Here is a 19,199-nt window from a genome sequence, read left to right as displayed (position 1 = left end):
AATACATGGTTTCTTCATCGTTGTTGTAGTTTGTATACAGCCCACGATATAAAAAAAGTCCCCGATGCGAGGCAGTACCCGATACGTTTAAGAGACACGAGCATGCAAAAAAAAAATAACAACAGCAAAGTTATAATAAAGATTTGCTATGCTTTTTTTCTGTGCAATTCTCATTGTGATAACATTTCAACGTATTGTATATTGAAGGGTTTCCAAACAATCCCACGCGTTGCTACGCAATTTTTTATTCTCTCTTATTTTAACAATTTTTCTCTCGTTCTTTACCGATCGCTCTCTTACTTGCTCATTTTATGTTATACCCGTGCATGCTCGCTGATATTTTGATATTTTTCTACATATTCGTATACAAACGCACATGAATAAAACACAACTCTATCAAGCAGCAAACAACAGCCAATCTTGAATTTGTATCGCGGCAGCGTTATTAATAATTGTTTGTTCGTTGTCGTTTCTGCTGTACGAAGCGTAGTAGTATTTAATGTTTTAAGACAACAAAAATGGAATACAAAAATAACATGCATTAAACGAACCTGAGCTTGTTGGTCGGTGTACGCTATCAAAAATTTATGATTTGCGAAAGTAATTCTGGACTCTGTTCTATGGCACATAGTATGGCGCAAGAATAGGAAGAAAAAAAATGAATAAACATTATGCTACACAATTACTAAGCCGATTCGAAATCTGTAATATCAATTATTTCTCTCTAGAGATAGGATCTCTTTTTATATGTTCGAAGCGAAAAGAAAGAGAGCTTCGCAAAAAAAAAAAAACATTCAAAAAAGATGATTTTGACGATAAGCACTCTCGAAACTATCCAACAAAATTGAAGCTACTATCAATATATTGCGAAAATATTAATAAAAAAAAAGAAATCGATTTGGTGGGCTAAAAACTAACAAAGAACCAGAATGAAAAATCGAAACAAATCTACCATATAAAAAACGACACAGTAACAAATGTGCCAAAATAATTTAGCGTTCGCAAGTTAGAATCAAAATCCAACGAAAAAAAAAATCATTTTGGTTTGAAACTATATATGTTTGTCCCGTTTTATCGTATGGATGGAGTCAAACCGTTTCCATCATTTTGCATTTGAGCCATACACAACTCGTTACACATCATTGTGTTAAACAATGTAATGAATAAAAATAAGATCGAAGTAATGGTAAAAATGTTCGGAGAAAGAGACAACACACCTCCTGGAACATACACACACACACGGGCTGTATTATCATTGTCTCTGTTTCACACGCACATCTATATGCGCATACCAAATATCTCCGCGGTGAGGCGACAAACGAACGAGCATTCAGCAATGGTAATCACAAAATACATTTACTTATTCACTCACACAGCACTCACACATGCACCGCACAACACGAACAAATCAAATTCGTACGCCAACCAAAATACATAGAATGTCCGTATACCCGGGCTCTTCTCTTCGTACACGTTTCGTTCCCTGTACGTGTGTCGTGATGCTCACTCTCTTTCTCCTTTTCTCTCATGTTCTTGCTGATTGTTGCTTCATCATATTTTCTACTGCTTCTGCTTCTTCTACAATGTAATTCAACAATATGCACAGCAGTTTAGTTTGAATTCGTGTCTCGCGTTGAATACACACGCTGCAGCTCACTCCACAACTTGTGTCATGTGCATTTTTTTCTGTTGAAAAAAAAATATCATTTTGTTTATTGTAAAATACGTATGAAAATCTTTGAACGTGCTACACGATTGATTTGGTAGTTTAGCGTACTTAAAGTTTAACAACACATTGTTTTCCGATCATCAATTCCATTGTATCTGTGTTTGATACTCTGATTTTCGGTTTAAATTGTATCCGGAGAACCAAAGAAGAAAAATTAAGCGAAACGACGATAATACACAATTGCATAAATAAAAAAGTGTTTACTGAAAAAACAAAACTAAGTCACAACGAAAAAAAGTTCACATTTTTTTCGCCCATTACAATGAGAAAAAATTGTTAGAGGTTGATTCTTGTGACATTCGCAATTTTAAGTAAAAAGTGCCGTTGAATATATATCTGTAACATTGAGTATTTTGTTCTGAACATTTTGAAAATCAATTGACTGTGCAAAAAGAAATCGATCCGTAGAAAACAATTTAAAAACCATACACCGACGGCCAATGGACGGCACGGCACGTGAATAAAGAAACGAAATCGGACAGACAAGTGCTAACCAAACAAAACGGAATTGTAACGAGATTTTCAAAGCTTGTCAACAAAAAAATTCGTGCAAAAAAGTAGTGGAACACTTTTTTTAAGAGGTAAGCTTTCATTGTGTCTCTTTTATGATCCAAAAATATCCAATTATTGAAAAATATTCTTCGAAATTCTTCTACACTTCGAAATTATTGGCAAAGTTTTCACAAATTTTTAAATCTTTCCTTTTGCTTTGGACACACACAAAAAAAAGACCATAAATTCATCATCGCTTCAGTAAAAACTGCGGAAAAAAAGTATCGCTGCAGAAAAAGGCCTCTGGAATAAACGACCGACAAAATGCAAAAGTAAAAAACGAAAGAAATAGAAAGAGACAAAGCATAAATATAAGTCCATGTATTCCGACGATGATTGTGTGATATTTGTATAAATGCAATTTTATCTGCCGTGAAAATAGAGAAAGAGAGAAAATACAAAAGAAGTGAAGAGGCAACAAAAGTTAAGAAGAGAAGAAATAACAATAACATTAAGAAATATGAAAAAAAAAAAACGTTAAAAAACGTATATGCATGTTTTTAACACACAATGAACACCGCATACATTCAAGCACATAAAAAATTATCAAAATTCGTATTCAAATTTGTTTTCTCTCGGGAATGTTGTTTAGCGATACTTTTTTTGTTCGGTCTTCTTCTTCTTCTTCGTTCAAATAAATATTTTGATTTAAATGTTGAATGTCGTGGTAACGTGAAACATCTGAGTTCGAGTGATAAATATATGAAGCAGAAGAAATAGAGATAAAAACAAAGTCCAATCGAAAAGTAGAAATGATGATGGTATTTGAAATATGGAATTTTTGATTTGTTGTCTTCGATTTTGAATAGAGATTCGTTTTTTTTGTTTGTCAAATTCGCAGCGCTGGAACGGTTTTTAATATGCGTGATCTAATTTAATGGAATTGTTTTCAAATCTATTCACAAAATCAAATACTAGTTTAACTCAATGAAAGATTCGTGCCACTAAATTTATTGCCGCTGGTTTGACGACTAGTTGTCACCTTTTATGCTTTACGACACAAGAAAATACTGCTATGTTTATGTCATAAGTCTCAATTTGAATAGCTTCTCAATTTAAATTGTTTTCTATAAGTCAAATCATTTCGAATCAAGTGGAAATCTCAGTTCTTCTGAATCTTCACTGAATTTGAGAAGATTCTGTTATTGGAAATTAATTTTTCGCAACGATTTTTAATGGACAAAAAATTGTCTGTGGAAAAAGCAGCCTACACGTCAGACTACTTTTAAATTTAAAAAAAACAATATACGGCAAATGGCGATGAAATAAAACAAAATGCGTTATAAACCATTTATCGACGACATAAAATTGATGGAAATAAGTGCATTGGCTCAATAATAAACAAAACAGAGATACGAAACAAAACAATAGCATAGCATAAGCGAGCGCGCGCGCGTGTGTGTGTGAAGAGAAAAAGAGAATCAGTGAGAGTGTGCACGGTTCCGAAGATGTTTGTGTCTCCATGAGTTTTTTTCGATACTCTCTCTATCTTCCTCTCTTCATTTTTTTCTTCATGGAAATGCAGTCGTTGGCGTGTTTTGCTTAAAAGCATCAATTCATCTTATCTCGTCATTCCGCATAATTTCATCATTAAAAACGACAAAAGAAGATGTGTACTATTAACGAACAATATCGCTAATAGTTTTTTTGTTTTTTCCTCTCATTCTGATTTTGGTGTGTGTGATGATTCTTGGGCGAACGCGATTCTTCTTCTGAGTCACTTATTTTGCAAAGCCGCACACAGTTGACCAATTTTATGTGGCTTCTTACGATTTGTCGATATTGATTAAATTTTATTTGTATGCCAGGTCTTGGTTCAAAGACAACAAAAAATGTTGTATTTTGTTTTCGATTGTGTATCATTCCATTATGACAGAATATGCGTTATCTAATGACATATAAATGCAAATCAATGAATTTCGCCAGCAAAAATTTACAAAAATAAACTCAATCGCTTGGGTCGGGACACAAAAAAAATCGTGAATATTTTGATTTTGAAATTATTGTCATGTTCATCGTTCATTGTGATGAGGCGATCACACCATTGTCGCTCTCACTAATTTTGTTTTGCTGCCATTTCATTGAAATAAAAACTTGTGTAACATTTTTGGTTCCATTGAATTTGAAATTCAGCAACTGTTTGACCCGCAAAATACGGCGATATTTACGTGAATGGCTCGGTTCATGGTTTGTGTATTTATTTTTAAAAGAAGCGATGGCAATTTATTGTTTCGTGGTATTTTGTTTTTTTTTTGTATTTATTGTTTTAATGGTACAAATTGGTTTTTTGATAAGAAAGCATGCGAATCTTTATGAGGATGAGCTCCAGACCAATTTTACCTTGGCTGATAACAATAACGTATGCTGTAATTAAATAAATCACGTTCGTTTATTCTTATTGTGCTGGATGTATGCGTGATACCGGTCGATTGGTTTTGTGTTCGCAACATTGCTTGCCTATTAAGTATTTATATACAATGTGTGCATCATTTATCGAAGTAAAAAAAAATAAATTTTATTCGTTTCTCACTGTCTCTGCGACATATACTTAACTATCGTAGGCACTGCCACAAAAATCAATCACATACAACTCATACAAAATGAACGTTTTCACTTCGACTGGTATGACCTCTTTTTATCAATGGTCTGTGTGCATTAAATTATACAACCAAAGACCTAATGGAAAAACATTTGTTAAGCATTTTCGTATCAAAAAAAAAAAATCGTATAAAAAAACCAAAAATATACATTTTTTCATATTAATCTCATGTGGTCAAAGTGTATTTTATCGTTGTCGATGTCGTTTTATTTGTTCGTGGTGTGTAAGGTCAAAAACACACATCTCTCTTCCAAAAAAAAGCAGAGATGAAAAATTACTAACAAATTACCATTGGGATTGGCGAGTGAGATCGTGTTATAGGTCCGCGCAGTATTCGTGTTCTGCCGATTTTGGGTGACAGTTAATAATTACCAATGAATTTTTGAAAAATTGTCTTTGCCAGCTCACATCATTTAAAAACAAACACTCGGGCGACTGGAAACAAATGAAAATATCGTTGTTGTATGACCTGTACAGTCGTTGAGTTTTATCGCATAAAAAGAATTCAAATCAACTATAGAGAAATAAAATTAACGGAAATACTGATCCAAATGATCAATAACACATTCATTTTTACTGCATTTTCGAAAAGAAGAAGAATTGATCGCACTTCCAATTAAAAAAAGCGTTAAGTTAATTGCACAAAGCTAATTATAATATTAAATTATCATCTGATATCAAGTTTTGTTCAGCTTAACCGAAGGAAGTTAAATATAAATAGATTCTGCAAGATTCTGTGTGTTAGAATCATTCGTTGGTGTTGAACATCAAAATGTGATCGCCTTGACAGAATTTGGTTTTACATTTAGAAAATCATAAATTCATGAATTCTACGAACCGTCACTCTGTTTATTTTTTGCGTTCTCTTGTCTCTCAAAAACGTCCAACCACGAATATTTTCATTTTCGGATTGGTCATATTATAATTTAATGGTAGCTGTTTGTGTGTTTTTTTATTCTTCTTTTCGTTGCCGCTGTCGTGATCTACACGCTGTTTTCACGCGACTGTTCATACAATCAATTTATGCAAATGGCCAGTTTATTCAAATATCGAATAGAAAAATTTAATTTTCCTTCTAATATTCATATTTGGTGATCGCTTTGATTTTTTCATCGCTCTGCATCGCATTGGATTGTGTTGACAGGAGAGTGATGTTTTATGAGTTTTTTCTGCTTCATTTTAAGACATCGTGAACATCTTAATTACTTCAAAGATTCACCGATATAACAATAATTAGCATAATTTTTTCACGATCTTCGTGTGTCGATTTGATGAATGGCCCATTGAAAAAAATCATAAAATTGTTTTTTATTTGTCTTTTTGCAGAGCAAATCACACTCTTTCTCAGTTTGAGAAATAAAAAAAATGCCGAAATATTTTAAACACCGGAATCAATGTCAACATATTGCAACGCGCGTTCGATAGACACAATTTTTCTTATTCGTGTCCCTTTGTGAGAAATCGTTTTGTATCTCTCGTTTGACTCGATTTCCATTTATTCACACGACCCGAAAACTTTCTTCCGTCATTTTTTTTTTATTCACTTCGATTTTATTGATTTGAAAGCAGAATGCGATAATCGTTGCACTCACGATTTAAAGTTTGAGTGGCGGTTTGTTTTTTGCTTACCTTCTGGATTTTAATTCCAGCATGTGGAAATCACTGTGCAACATTTTACTCCTATATTAATTGAACTTTGGAAAAGATAGAGAGAAAAAAGCATTGATCGACCATCGTAAAAAATATTATTTATACGTTTGAATGATCTCTCTTTGCGCATAAACGCACAGTGTGCGCACCAAAGTAAAACTTACATCAACAACAGCAAAAAGTTTGTAGCAAACTGAAGAACCAGAATGATTTGGTTATAAAAAAAGTTATAGCTCTGAAAGAGCACACAGGAACAAAAAAACGAACGAACGTTGTGATGTCACATTGCATCTGCAAACTAGCTACTTTGCTACTGCATTTATGATTTGGACAGTTATCATTGTTAATGACAGTTTTCCATAATAATAATAATTTGATCGTATTCGTATTTAAAACTATTGCATCCGCGTGATTTTACAGTTTGATATGTTTAAAACAATTTTTTTTATACTGCTACATTGAATGTGTATTTCGTAATTAAATAACAGCACAATTGCAACAGTTTTCTTCTCTGTCAACACAAGGGACTTGAATGAAAATTTCATCGCCTTTTTTAACTGAGTTGAAAGTTAAAAAAGTTAAACGTGAACCTAACATCTGAATTGACCAAAAAAAAAACTATAATTGATGATGTGATGAAATGACCATTGAGCATTTTGTGCTGCTTGCGTTTATGGTTCGTTCATCACTTTTAATTAATAAAATTCAAAACCACGCAAATGCATACATAATATTTCAAGAAATAAATTCAATAGCATTTCTTATTGTTTGACCTTGATTTCACTCAGAAAAGCACAATAGTCCGACATGACAACATTCTTCTTTATAAACGAGAGATCATCGAGTTTTTGATCCATAAAAAAGACATTATCGGGAAAGACAGAAAAACGGGAAATGTCGACGGAATTTTGATGTAGACGGACAGCCAGAGTCGAATGAAATTGAACAGATGAAAGATAGTGATTTTCAATTTGAGAGGCACACAATATCATTACCATTCTGAAGAGTATATATTAAGACATTGTGTGTGTTTCATGGCCCAATTTAATTATAACATACCATTTAAAAACGATTAAATTGATTTGACAACGGTCTATACGAGCCGAATATTTCGATCCGTTTGGTGCGGTGTGTTCATAAATAATTTCTACGATAGGAGAAACTCATAACTCTTTTTAACACGTTTATTTAAGCTTGATTTTTATTTCGGGCAACAGAAATTTTTATTTGATTTTCTTTCCTTCTCAAACAAAGAAAAAAATTTCATCAACTCAGTATGTCAGTTTGATACACGGAATACTTTTTTCATGTGTTCGTTCTTCACACACTTCGCCAAACATAAACTTGTTCAGAATAAAATGAGAAATGTGTGTATCTAAAACACGAAGATCGGCCGCTCATTCATTTTGTCGCTTTGTTCGATCGAAAGATACGATCGAAATTGTCAATTCGTGTGCCATATAAAAGCCATCTCACTGCTATTATACATTACCATTAGGAGTTATCTCGACACGATCAGTCGTCATTTTTGTGGCCAAACAACAAAATAAAACGAAATCGATGCGAGCATCGTATTTTTTCTTCTTCTCCCCTTTTCTTTCTTTCTCTCTCTTTCGTCAATTCATAATGTGTGATTGATCTGATAATCATATGGTTCCAGGCAACACAATATACAATTCGGTTGGCATGAAAATTTCAAACGTAAAATTGGTTGTTTTGGTGAAGAAGGAGATGCGAGTGAAAACAATAGTTTATCAATAGTAGGGAAAAAGAAAGTTCAAAAATCGTTCCGATAGCTCACACACAGCACAAATGAAAACATTAAATTAACTGATTTACTTACACGTCATTTTATGGTAACGATGACGCATCTCATTATTAACATTAGTGGATCACTCTCATTTGCCTAATTTTTTAATTAATTTCATTCGATGATGAACACCAGACGATATTCAAAAAGAACAGCATGTGTGCTCATCACATTTTACTAAAAAATCAATACCAATAGAGTATATGAGTTTGCCAACATTGAATATTTAAAAAAATACCATTAAGGTAGACGCTTAGTTGCCTCTTTTCTATTTCTCTTCGCATTTGTTTCATTTGATCATTTTATGGGGCTGCAATTTATACGTTTTTTTTTTTTTTCGAAACGAAGAGTGAGCGAGAGAGAAATGAGTGTGCCAATTGTTGCTAATTTCTCTTTTGAATGACAACCAATTTTCCTGCAGTCATGGACCATGAGTCATGATGATAGACTCGAAAAATTTTGATAATTTATTTGGCAAATATTTATGGAATTTGGTTACTTGCTTGTCATTGACTTATCAACATATAAAATGGCACATAAATTTCTCGATTGAACAAATTATTCGATTTGTATTTACGTTATATATTTTTTCTTGGCTAAACAAACTGTCATATTTCGTATATCCCCATATACATACGTACGAGATTGCTTTTTATATGCTAAAAGCATCAAATGGCAATTTGAGATATCCATTCTGGTTTACACATCAAAGTGAGATTCCGCGTGTGGCCTCACTATGTGATTTGCTTGTGCCACAAAACCGTCTTGAAAACTCATTTAAATTTATTTTTATTTTTTTTTAAACAAAAATCAAAAGTCGAACACACAAACAAACAAACAAAAAAAAAACACTAACCAGATAGACCGAGTACGGCGTCAATAAAACCGATTATCAATTTTCAATATCGAAAGCAAGCTAGATGCACGCATCACACTCAAAAAACCCGAAAACTTCTTCTCTTTTTTGTTTTCAGTATTTCGTCGCTTTATCATGAAAATAACGGCGCTTATCTCGCCACTGCATTAAACATATGAGAGACAGCGACTAATTCGGTTTCGATGCCGTAGCCATTGATTAATTGTAATGTTTGATCGACGATGCTTTTAAACGATATATATATATTCCTTTATGCGTATTATATTTCATAAAAACATACCATTACCTGTCGCCACATTCTCTAAATATGCTTTTCCAGTTTTGCTTTTAAGGCAGCTAAATACTATATAACGCCAATGCAATATAAACCAATTTATTTTTTTGCGCAATCAAAAAATTGTTGCAATATTGTTGTTGATGGAAAAAAAATCGGAATATTATTATTATGAGCAAGGTCACGGTAGAATATTCCGGAATAGAATATTCACCCGCACACAATTAACTTTTCAAGGCGACTTCCCTTGAACTTATTCTATCTCCATAGAGCATACAATGACGTATTATCGCTTGTTTTCCGAAAAAAATCTCTAATAAATAATAATATATCTTATTTGATTTGGGTTTTAAAGAGAGAAAGTGAGTTTACATGAATAAAGTGCTCATTATTTTGTTCTTGTTCATTCTTGAATTTGAAGACGTTTTCTGTGCCTTTTCCGTGTTCCAGAAGAAAATCAAATGGAGACCATTGAAATCCACCTCTGACGAGCCCACAGATTTCACTTGAAACGATAATAAAAATATGTGTGTGCGAATCGTAAAACGGAAAATTCCGATAAAACAGTTTTAATATGCATTTGTTCTGTATTGTAAGCAAAAAAACGTCGATTGAAGCTCTATGAAAAACACAGTGAGGACACAACAAGAAAAAAAACAGTTCAAAGTAGTTATAAAAAAATCGTTGACCATTACGCGGTTGGTTGGTGTTTGTACACTAAAAATGCAGAAGTTAAGAAACGTGGTGCATTGCAGACACACACACACACAAGAAATAAAATGCTACATAAAAGAAACGAAATGACGACGATGGTGTAAGAAGCACAAAGAGATGTGAAACGTAAAGCATTTGAATATACACAGTAGCCATGTATGATAATCATATTTTCGAAATTTATATTCGTTCGATTCGGTTGGTCCACATAAAATCATCGTGTATATGGTGTTTCTTTCGTTGTTGTCTTGCTTCCAACAATAAAAACCGAAAGCCCATATAAAAAAAATTTATTGAACGACACCACAGCCAAGAGAAAAATTATAATCAGAAAAGAATGTTTTTTTATACATCCAGCACGATTGAAACGCGGGCGATTTTTGTTTTCTGCAGAAGCCAGTAATGCTGTTGTTTGCTTATTAAACATGATATTGTTCGCGCGGTATCTCATCATAATCGGTCGCATTGAGAAAAATGAACATTTCTTTTTTTTTCTTCATAATTCCGGTCCGATTATTCAAATGTTCTCTGGCACCCAGTGTCTTTCAAAGAGTTCGATTTTTTTCTCATTTCTCTCACCGCTCACACGTCGTCGTTTTCATTCTGGACGATATGTGTGTGTTTGTAAATATCAATTTTTTTCTTCTCTTCTGTTTTTTTTTTATTGTCGTTTGCGTGGTAGTCGGTCGGTGTGTAATGTGGATTCGCTCTCGCAATAATCGTAACCTTTACGGTGTGTCGTTACATACCTTATAATATGTCTTCGTATAAATAAAAATTCATAAAAATCTGTCGTTCTGATTGTGTCTCTATCTCTGTCATTCAATGTCTCTCGCTCTCTCTCACTCTCTTACTACCTCACATTCAACCATGTCATATTATTACTGTTTCGTTATTAATATTTCTCCCGAGTAGAAACCTGTTTAATAAGAAACATTTTCTTTTTCTTTCTTTCTTTTTTTTTACTCGATTGTGCTTTTTAAGCGATAACTTTTTCAACAACAAAAAAATTCGTATATGAAAGAAGAAAAAAAACAATGCAACACACATTGAAAAATCATAATTTGAAATGAATGCTACACACATTTTAGAGAAGAAGAAAAAAAAGCAGATGACGGTGGACTGTCCCTTTGATGTGAAAAATTGATTGTTGCCAAAATGAAAGAAAAAAAAAACAGGTCGGTTGGTGTGGTGGGCTAATGTCATGCTATTTTCGATTTTAAATTTCGCAGAGCATAAAACACTCTTTTATGTCTGGTAAAAATCAAATCGATGAAAATGTGTTTTTGCGTGAAAAACGCACACAAACCACTAACGAACACAAGCACCGAAATACTTGTAACCTTCTAGAGTTTTTCAAACACCAAAGTCCGTGGCAAAATGATGACCAGATCAAATTTGTTGTCAATTCTTGTGTTGGTGTTTCGGTTGATCTCTCATCTCTCTCTCTCTGTCTGTGCATGCATTAACATGCAAAGCATTTATAGTTGTGCTCATTTCACCTCGTAAGCATTGCTCGCAAACTCCGTGAAGCAAAAGGAATTCCGAAGATGGAATTCAGTGAGAGATACAGGACATAGCATATCGAAAGTGGAAAAGAAGAGATGAAAAAACGAAAAGTAATATTAATTATCGCAGCTTGACTCAATTTAAATATGCTCATTTCGTTCGATTTAAGCCGTCCAATGATCTTTCTATTTGTAAATACACGAAGCGTATGAGTATGTGCGCGTGTGTTCACGTTCGCTGTTGCAATTATTGCATTGAACTCTCTCATTCTTCTTTTTTTCACTTTCATGCCATGTTAATCTGCATTGTATCTTTTTATGTTTGCGTTCGGTTGCGACAAATGCCAAATGCAGGAGGCTATCATTGTTGCTGACTGTGAAAGAAAGAGAAAAACGTACAAAATGCTACTGGAAAACTAACGCTAATTAGTCCATAAATAACGGCAATATTCACTTATGAAATTTACAATTATAGATAATATATTCATTGAATTCACGCCGTCGAAAAATGAGTGTTTCAATCATTTCGAGTCATTCCGAAACGATTGCACTGATATAAATTAAATTTCTTTTAGCAATTGAAACAGTTGGAATTCGACCAACATTTTTTCATGTCCACATCGGAACGTTTTTCCGTCGTGTGGCTTTGATTTGACATGTTGTGCATACATAGAGTAATTCCTGGGAAAAGACATAAGATCGCGGTGCGTTATTAATTTTGAGGCATGAATTCGATTTTTTTTTCTTTTTTCGTTTGCCACTGTGATGTGAAGCATTCATCATCATTTTTCTTCCTCAAAACGACCACATACGCTCAAAACGCTTTTTTCTTCTCTTTTTTTTTGATTTCCGAAGTGAATGGTGAACATAAATAAATACATACTAAAAGAAAACAAAAATTCGAAAACAATATGTTTCCACAGATCCAACTGACTCGTTGCTACCGAAGATTATTCTTGTAATAAAATTGTAAATTGTTATTAATTATATGATTTATAATAATAATAAATAAAACGGGGCAATTAGTTGGTAGCAACTAAACCACATCGGATGCAACAGCAGCAGTTAAGTTGAATCGTGCTTCACGCGCTTGTGAGCCTTCACCTTCCACACACACACATTGGTTGTTTGTGTTTTCGTTTTGGCTTTGCTTTTATTTATGGTTTCATCACTCTCGCTTTGAGAGTCTGCATCGTGTCCGGAATGTTCAAGATACAATCGAAAGAAAAGAAAAACAATAAACAAATAACAACAACATTCTCGAGTAGTATCATTCATTATTTTTTGGATTTCTCTCAGTTTTGACGGTTTGTTTTCATTTTGAGAAAAAGAAAAAAATATTTATTGAAATTTCGATAGTCGCAGTGCAATTTTCATTTTGGAGGTACCAGAGTAATCTGTCAATTTTTTTTTAAACCGTTCAAAAGAGTTGAAAAGTCGTAAGTCGTGCGAGAGTATCTCTGTTTTAGGCCTTGATAAGGCTACTTCCATTAAAATAAAGTGTTTCGTTATGTGTATTGACATATATATTCAATTCATAAAACTTCCTCTCAATAAAAATTTGTCCACCAAAGAATCATTTATCATTTTGATTTCTCTACGACGCAAATGCTAGTTTGAGTCAATTTGTGTGGAGAGAAAGAGAGCCAATATTTAATGCGTGCACTTCAAGTAACATTCACCTATTATTAATGGTTTTATTTTTGACGAACGAAACACGTAATTGACATCTGAGCCAAACAATGTAGATGAATTGAATGTGTAACACGCGTGCTCAACACCGAGACAATCTTAGAATGAAGAAAGTTGGCGTCAATCCATTTACAGGTCGCTTTATTGAATGTACCATTCGGGTTTTTTCTCTTTTGTCTTTTGACGTTGTTGCGTAACATTCAAAATCAAATGACAATTAAAAGTTTCAAATCAATGAAATGAGAGTATTGATGACGCGGTTTCTATATTTTATTCGGCCAAATAAAGAAACTTTTCTAAGATGTGTCCCATCCAAAAAAAGAAGATAGAGCTTGTTTGACCACTTTTTTAGAGTATGTCCAGTATGTTATATCTATTTCATTTTTTGCGCACACGCAACGTTTACTCAATTTACGATTGATTTTCAATTAAATTTTATTTCGTTTCAAACTTCTTCTTCTTCTTCTTCACGAATGTTTTGTGTGATGGTGACTATAAAAGACATATTTTTGTCAATGATTTTTTTGTCGCTTCGATAGCACTGTAAAACCAGAAATGAAACTGAACCCGTGGACTCAGTTGTGGTCGCGCGCGCGCGAATCCACAACAATGTATATAATCGAAAAAATTAAGCGATCGGGTTTATCCAAAACCCGATTCATTTATTGTCGGCTGAGTGAACGAGAGATGACAAAACACTTGCGCAGAACCGCACACAACGAAAAACCATTAAAATCGAATGACTTCAATAAATTTGAAGTTCAATAGATCGAATGAAACGGATAACCGAAACTCGCGAAATATTAAGTAGTGTGTGTGGAATGTTTCGTCGTTCGGCCAATTCGATGAGGTGTTTTATTCATTTTCGATACACGATGAGTGTTCATTTTAATATGTCTCTTTTTAAGGTGAACATCGCTTCATTTGTTTGTCAAACATCATGTTCTTTCCAATCGGGAGTTGCATTTTTGTGTGCGAACAAGAAATAGATGGAAGAGTGTAAAAAATGAAGCGCAAAAATGTAAAACATAAGTCACCGCAATCAATCAACGAAATGAACAAAAAAAAATGTTTGGCAATTCTGCGAAGAACCATGCCGCGACGGAGAGTGAGAAAAAAAATCATCACTTTCGAAGTAGCCGCTTGTAAGTGTGTGCACGAGCTCACACTTTCAATACACAGATTTTTGTTTTGTCGATTTATACGATGATGTGTGGCGGCAAGTTGCAAAAAAAAAACTTAAAAGCGATTTTGAGAATTCCATTTTATGTTTATGCAATCGAAAAATATTTGCTTCGGTTAAACGAAATCAAATTGTGTCTCAGAACCGAAATGCTGTTTCGGTTCGGTTCGGTTTCATAATTGAAAATGATGTGTTAGAAAGCGGGATAGATTGTTATGTGAAAAAGAGACAAAATGAACATGTCGATGTTTGTGCCTAAATTATAATGAGCACATAGTTCATTTCATTGTTTGTTTTCTTTGTGGTCAGTTCAAAATGCTCTCTAATGCACTGCTCTATTCCCTTTTTCGTTGAACCAAATTGTCCATTGTTGTTTCTTTGCCAAACAAATTTTTTCTACGAATTTGTATGTTTTTACGAATTTTGCACACATTCAAAAAAACAAAAAAATAAGATGAAAAAATCCACTGAACAAAAATCCGTCGGCAAACTGTGCTACTGTAGTTGAAATTCGCGGCCATACAGAAAGACATTTGCAAAACGAAAAAAATAAATACAGAGACCAAAGGGAATAGATAGCCAGAAATATGAATAGAGACAGAAGAAGAAAATGATGAAAAAAGAAGAGAGAAAGAGCATTGAACAGAACTATGACATAGCCATAGGATAATCCACCGAACAGATAATTGAACTCTCGGTTTGCTTGCTATTGTGTCGCCTTTTCTTCGTTCCATAATCCCGCAACAAGTAACAACAGTAGCTCCGAACACATAGAAATTTATCTTTTTGTTTAGTTTCGTCATATTTGCTATGTACTTTTCCTATTTGTTGATATTAGTTTTCTCTCTCTCTCTCTTGTTCTTTTCTGCAATGCACTCGTTATTTATCTTGATAAGATTGTTCTTGCAGTTAAACATTTTTCTTCTCTTTCGTCGATTTTCACCCGTTTCTCGTGAAAAAAATCAGGATTTAATTTTTATGTATTTTGAAAGATGTAAGCAACAGAGAAGGATATGGAACGAAAGACATGTAAATAATTTTCAATTATGTTGTTTTGCCTTTCGGCTCGGTTTTCCATCCATTTCTTCGGCAATTTTTTACCTGCATTTACTTTTGACACAATTTGACGGCATGCATTTTAGTTAGTGTACTCTCTCTCTCTCTCTAAGTGAACATGTATGTGACAAAATAAGCGCAGGTAAAAATGAGTCATGAAATGAGAACATAATGATAGTATTCTCTAATGAATGTATCTGTGGCAGCATCGACAATTTGACAGTCGGTCAGTCAGTGTGTGTATCAGTACATTCTAAGCATTTGTGTGGAACACTTCGTGTATAAGATTAAACAAGATCACCTCTCAACGATTGATAAACGGTAAGAATATATCAATTTGGAAGAATCTCTAATCCATCAAAGGCATAATGTGCCGAAATGGATGTGCATTCATTGTTTCGTGTTAAAATACAGAGAATATGTGCATTGTGTACGGTATTTTTTCCATTACCGAACGAGAAAAAAACAACAACCAAAAATATAAAATGAACGGTTTTGATCACCATTTGTCACCACATGAGCTTTTTACTGTGTGTGGTTTGAAAAAAAGAAATTGAAATTTTCACCTCAATGCACTTTGGCGAACAAAAACATGAATTGACAATTTTGCAATGCCACAAAACAAAACTATAATCACCACCACCAACTGCTCGACAAACAATTTTACAGTAAAATTTTTCAAATGAATTGTTATTGCAGTGAATTCTCACGACATGCGTATTTGATCTGTCATCTGTGCCCAAAACATTTCTATTAATAATGTTACGTAAACGGTATTTCGCCCATTTCAAGTGAATTCAATGGAATGTTGTTGCTTTTTGGTGTGGTCCATAAAACAGATGTGAACGTGTCTGTGAACAAAAGGAATTTTTAGACGAGTCGTGTCATTGCATGTTTAGGAAGTGACAAACAAAACATTCATAGTTTTGTCTTTTGATAATCACGTCCTAAATTCCAGTTGCAATTTTACACTATTCATCACGTTTTAAAAACCATGTTTAATTGTTTATTTTTTCTTTTATTTTGTAATTTCAGGACAATTTAATTAAATTTGGTCAAACTGGCTCTCCACTCAACAGAAGCCCTCATGGCGGGTTATTTGAAATCATCGGATCTTGGGCCGCATGCACATAGCTATGGTGCACCACATCCGCATCATTCAGCACACGCACATGGACCATTACCGCCGGGAATGCCAATGACATCGTTACCGTTTGGTTTGCCACATGGATTGGACACATCGATTGGCTTCCCGCAAGGTATGTGGGGTAAATATCACATTTATTACTATCACTTCATTAGTTTCGTTTTTTTTTTTTATTTTAAATTTGTTCGTTTGACTGTGTTGACTTCTACATTCGAAGAGACAGAGATTCGATTAAAATTTAAAACCAATTCTGAAAAAGATCATCTTCGGAATTTCGTTATCGTTTCGGTTTTTTTAGCGATTGAGTAAAGAAACCGGGTTGGATGAGATTGATTATGTGACAGAAAGATGAAATGGGAACGGTGTGAATAAAACGATTATGTGTAAATTAAAGTCGAAGAATTTTTTTTTGTTTAAAATATTGTCATATACATAAATCGCGTGTCATTAGAATCGGCCAATGATTAATGTCTTTTTCAATAAACGTTTTTATTTCTGTCCGTGTTTTTCGTCTGTTTTGCTGTTCATTCTGATGTCCGGCTGCATCGGAAAACCAAACGAAAATACGACGGACGTCACAGTGTCGGACTGAATATTCAATACCGCAACTAACTTAAAATATTTCATTCTTCAAACGCACATTTTTTTTCAGTTCCAGACATTTGATTCTTTCATTTCATAAAGCGTTGTGTCATTTGTATCTTTCGTTTCACGTGTATGTGGAATCTTTTCGGTTTTGGCTATGACTGAGAGATGTGGCTCAGATTAATATCATTTGATGCTAATACCAACCGTAACATCTTAAGCTCAACTGCAAAAGCAAAAAAAAAAAAAATATTGAAAAAAAGTGTGCGCACATCAAATACATTAGTCTTATCTTCTGTCCACTGCTTTATCTCTCCGTGCAGCTCTAACGAGAGAGAAAAAAATAATACACAAACACTTTGTTTGTCGTATGGTCGATTAAATTTTAATCAGTAGCCATAGTAATGAACTAATTTTCTTCATCAACACTCTTCAACTATTTATTCGGGCATTTTTCTGTTGTCAGATCATAAATGCACAACCAAAAGAAATTAATATTAGTCATTTGTGGCACTTTAAAATTAAAAATGATGCTTATGATTTAAAAAAAAATGATTCTGTGACAATCATTTAACGTGGCGCTCTCGATATCCAACAAGAATGGAAAAAAACCTCTCTATGCGCCTACCTTATCTCATGAATCAACGAATTCCAATTCATAATCATATCAATTGACAAAACTGTTAAGGAAAACAGCTACCATGTACTTAAAGCCATTTTAAATTCCTCATACGTAATGCGCATTTTTGGTTAAAGTTCATAAATTGAATTTATTAAATTCCAATATTTAAAGATCTGCATTGAATGACTCAACGAGGTCTCATTCTATATTACTTTTAAGAAGTAAGCGCGACAAGAAATCAAACTAGAAAACATTGATGGATGCGCTCGTTCAAGGCAGCAATGCTCTGTAAGAGTTTCATGAGCAATATTATCTGCTTCAGTGAATATCGTGACAAAATTCTTGTGTCGTTTTAAAAGCATTCTCCATCAACACCACGACCGTACGTCCAAGCTCTTTGTGATCCATCTCGCTCCTACATGTCTTCGGTGTATTTCATATTCAACACAACCAAATTTTTGTTGTTTTTTTTTCTCGTCTGTTTCGCCATGAATCATTTTTGGTCGGTCGCGATTGATGGCTATTCTTTTCACTCTCGAATTCGTTTTAGATAAAAACGTGAATGTGTGGAGATCACTCATTGTGCGCATTCCCTTTTACCCTTTCAATCTGATAAATTTATCATATATTTTTCTTTTTTCGCCCGCGCCGAAACTTATGTATATCAATACCTTCGTTTTTCTCTGTCTCCCGCAGTAAGTTTTCTCAACATATCACTGTTTTTTTTTTGTCTCGTGGCTGCACATCAGCTCAAAAACGACAATTTCACAACTCTTGTTTCTCTCCTGCTTGCTTAAATCAATCGCCTGATTTCTGATTCACACGACGTCAAATCACATTTATTGTACGCATCGGATATTGTCGATTTTTTTAAGTAATTTCCATCATTTGTTTTTCTGCTCCTCCCTCCACGTCATAAAATACAGAAAAATTTCGCTTTACTGAAATCATGATCGAAAAAATGAATTCATCTTGAAAAAGAAACACCGAAAATGTATTTGTCTGTAATAACATGTTGACAGGCTCTTAAATAATTTTTCTTCACTTCGTTATGCATATGAGATGTAGCGAGCATTTTTCGGCAACGCACAAAGAGAAAGTTCATAAAAAATGACTCGCAAATAAAATAGAAGTAAATGGAGTGAATACGCTAAAACAACCAAAAAAATTGATGATAATCGATGTGACAAATTCAGAGGAA

The 19,199-nt window shown here is 33.8% G+C and overlaps 1 protein-coding gene across 2 annotated transcripts in view; it reads left to right on the top strand.

Annotated features, from left to right (window-relative positions):
* The first annotated feature begins 1,631 nt into the window (after positions 1-1,631).
* The window catches only part of LOC116344053 (homeotic protein ocelliless), a 33,195-nt gene continuing 15,627 nt past the window's right edge, over positions 1,632-19,199 (top strand). The window contains exons 1-2 of one of the 2 annotated variants that reach the window (XM_031772428.1): positions 1,632-2,310; positions 16,680-16,903. In XM_031772428.1, coding sequence (XP_031628288.1) covers positions 16,732-16,903 — 172 coding nt within the window. In that variant the 5' untranslated portion in view covers positions 1,632-2,310; positions 16,680-16,731. Of the gene's footprint in view, positions 2,311-16,679; positions 16,913-19,199 lie in introns of both variants that reach the window. The other variant, XM_031772427.1, reaches the window with a different exon arrangement.

This window comes from Contarinia nasturtii, unplaced genomic scaffold (genome assembly GCF_009176525.2).
Source record: "Contarinia nasturtii isolate CC-2019 unplaced genomic scaffold, AAFC_CNas_1.1 Cnas_scaffold_1037, whole genome shotgun sequence".
NCBI lineage: Eukaryota > Metazoa > Arthropoda > Insecta > Diptera > Cecidomyiidae > Contarinia > Contarinia nasturtii.
Note: the sequence above shows the minus strand (reverse complement) of the source record. Positions and strands in the feature narration are given on the sequence as shown.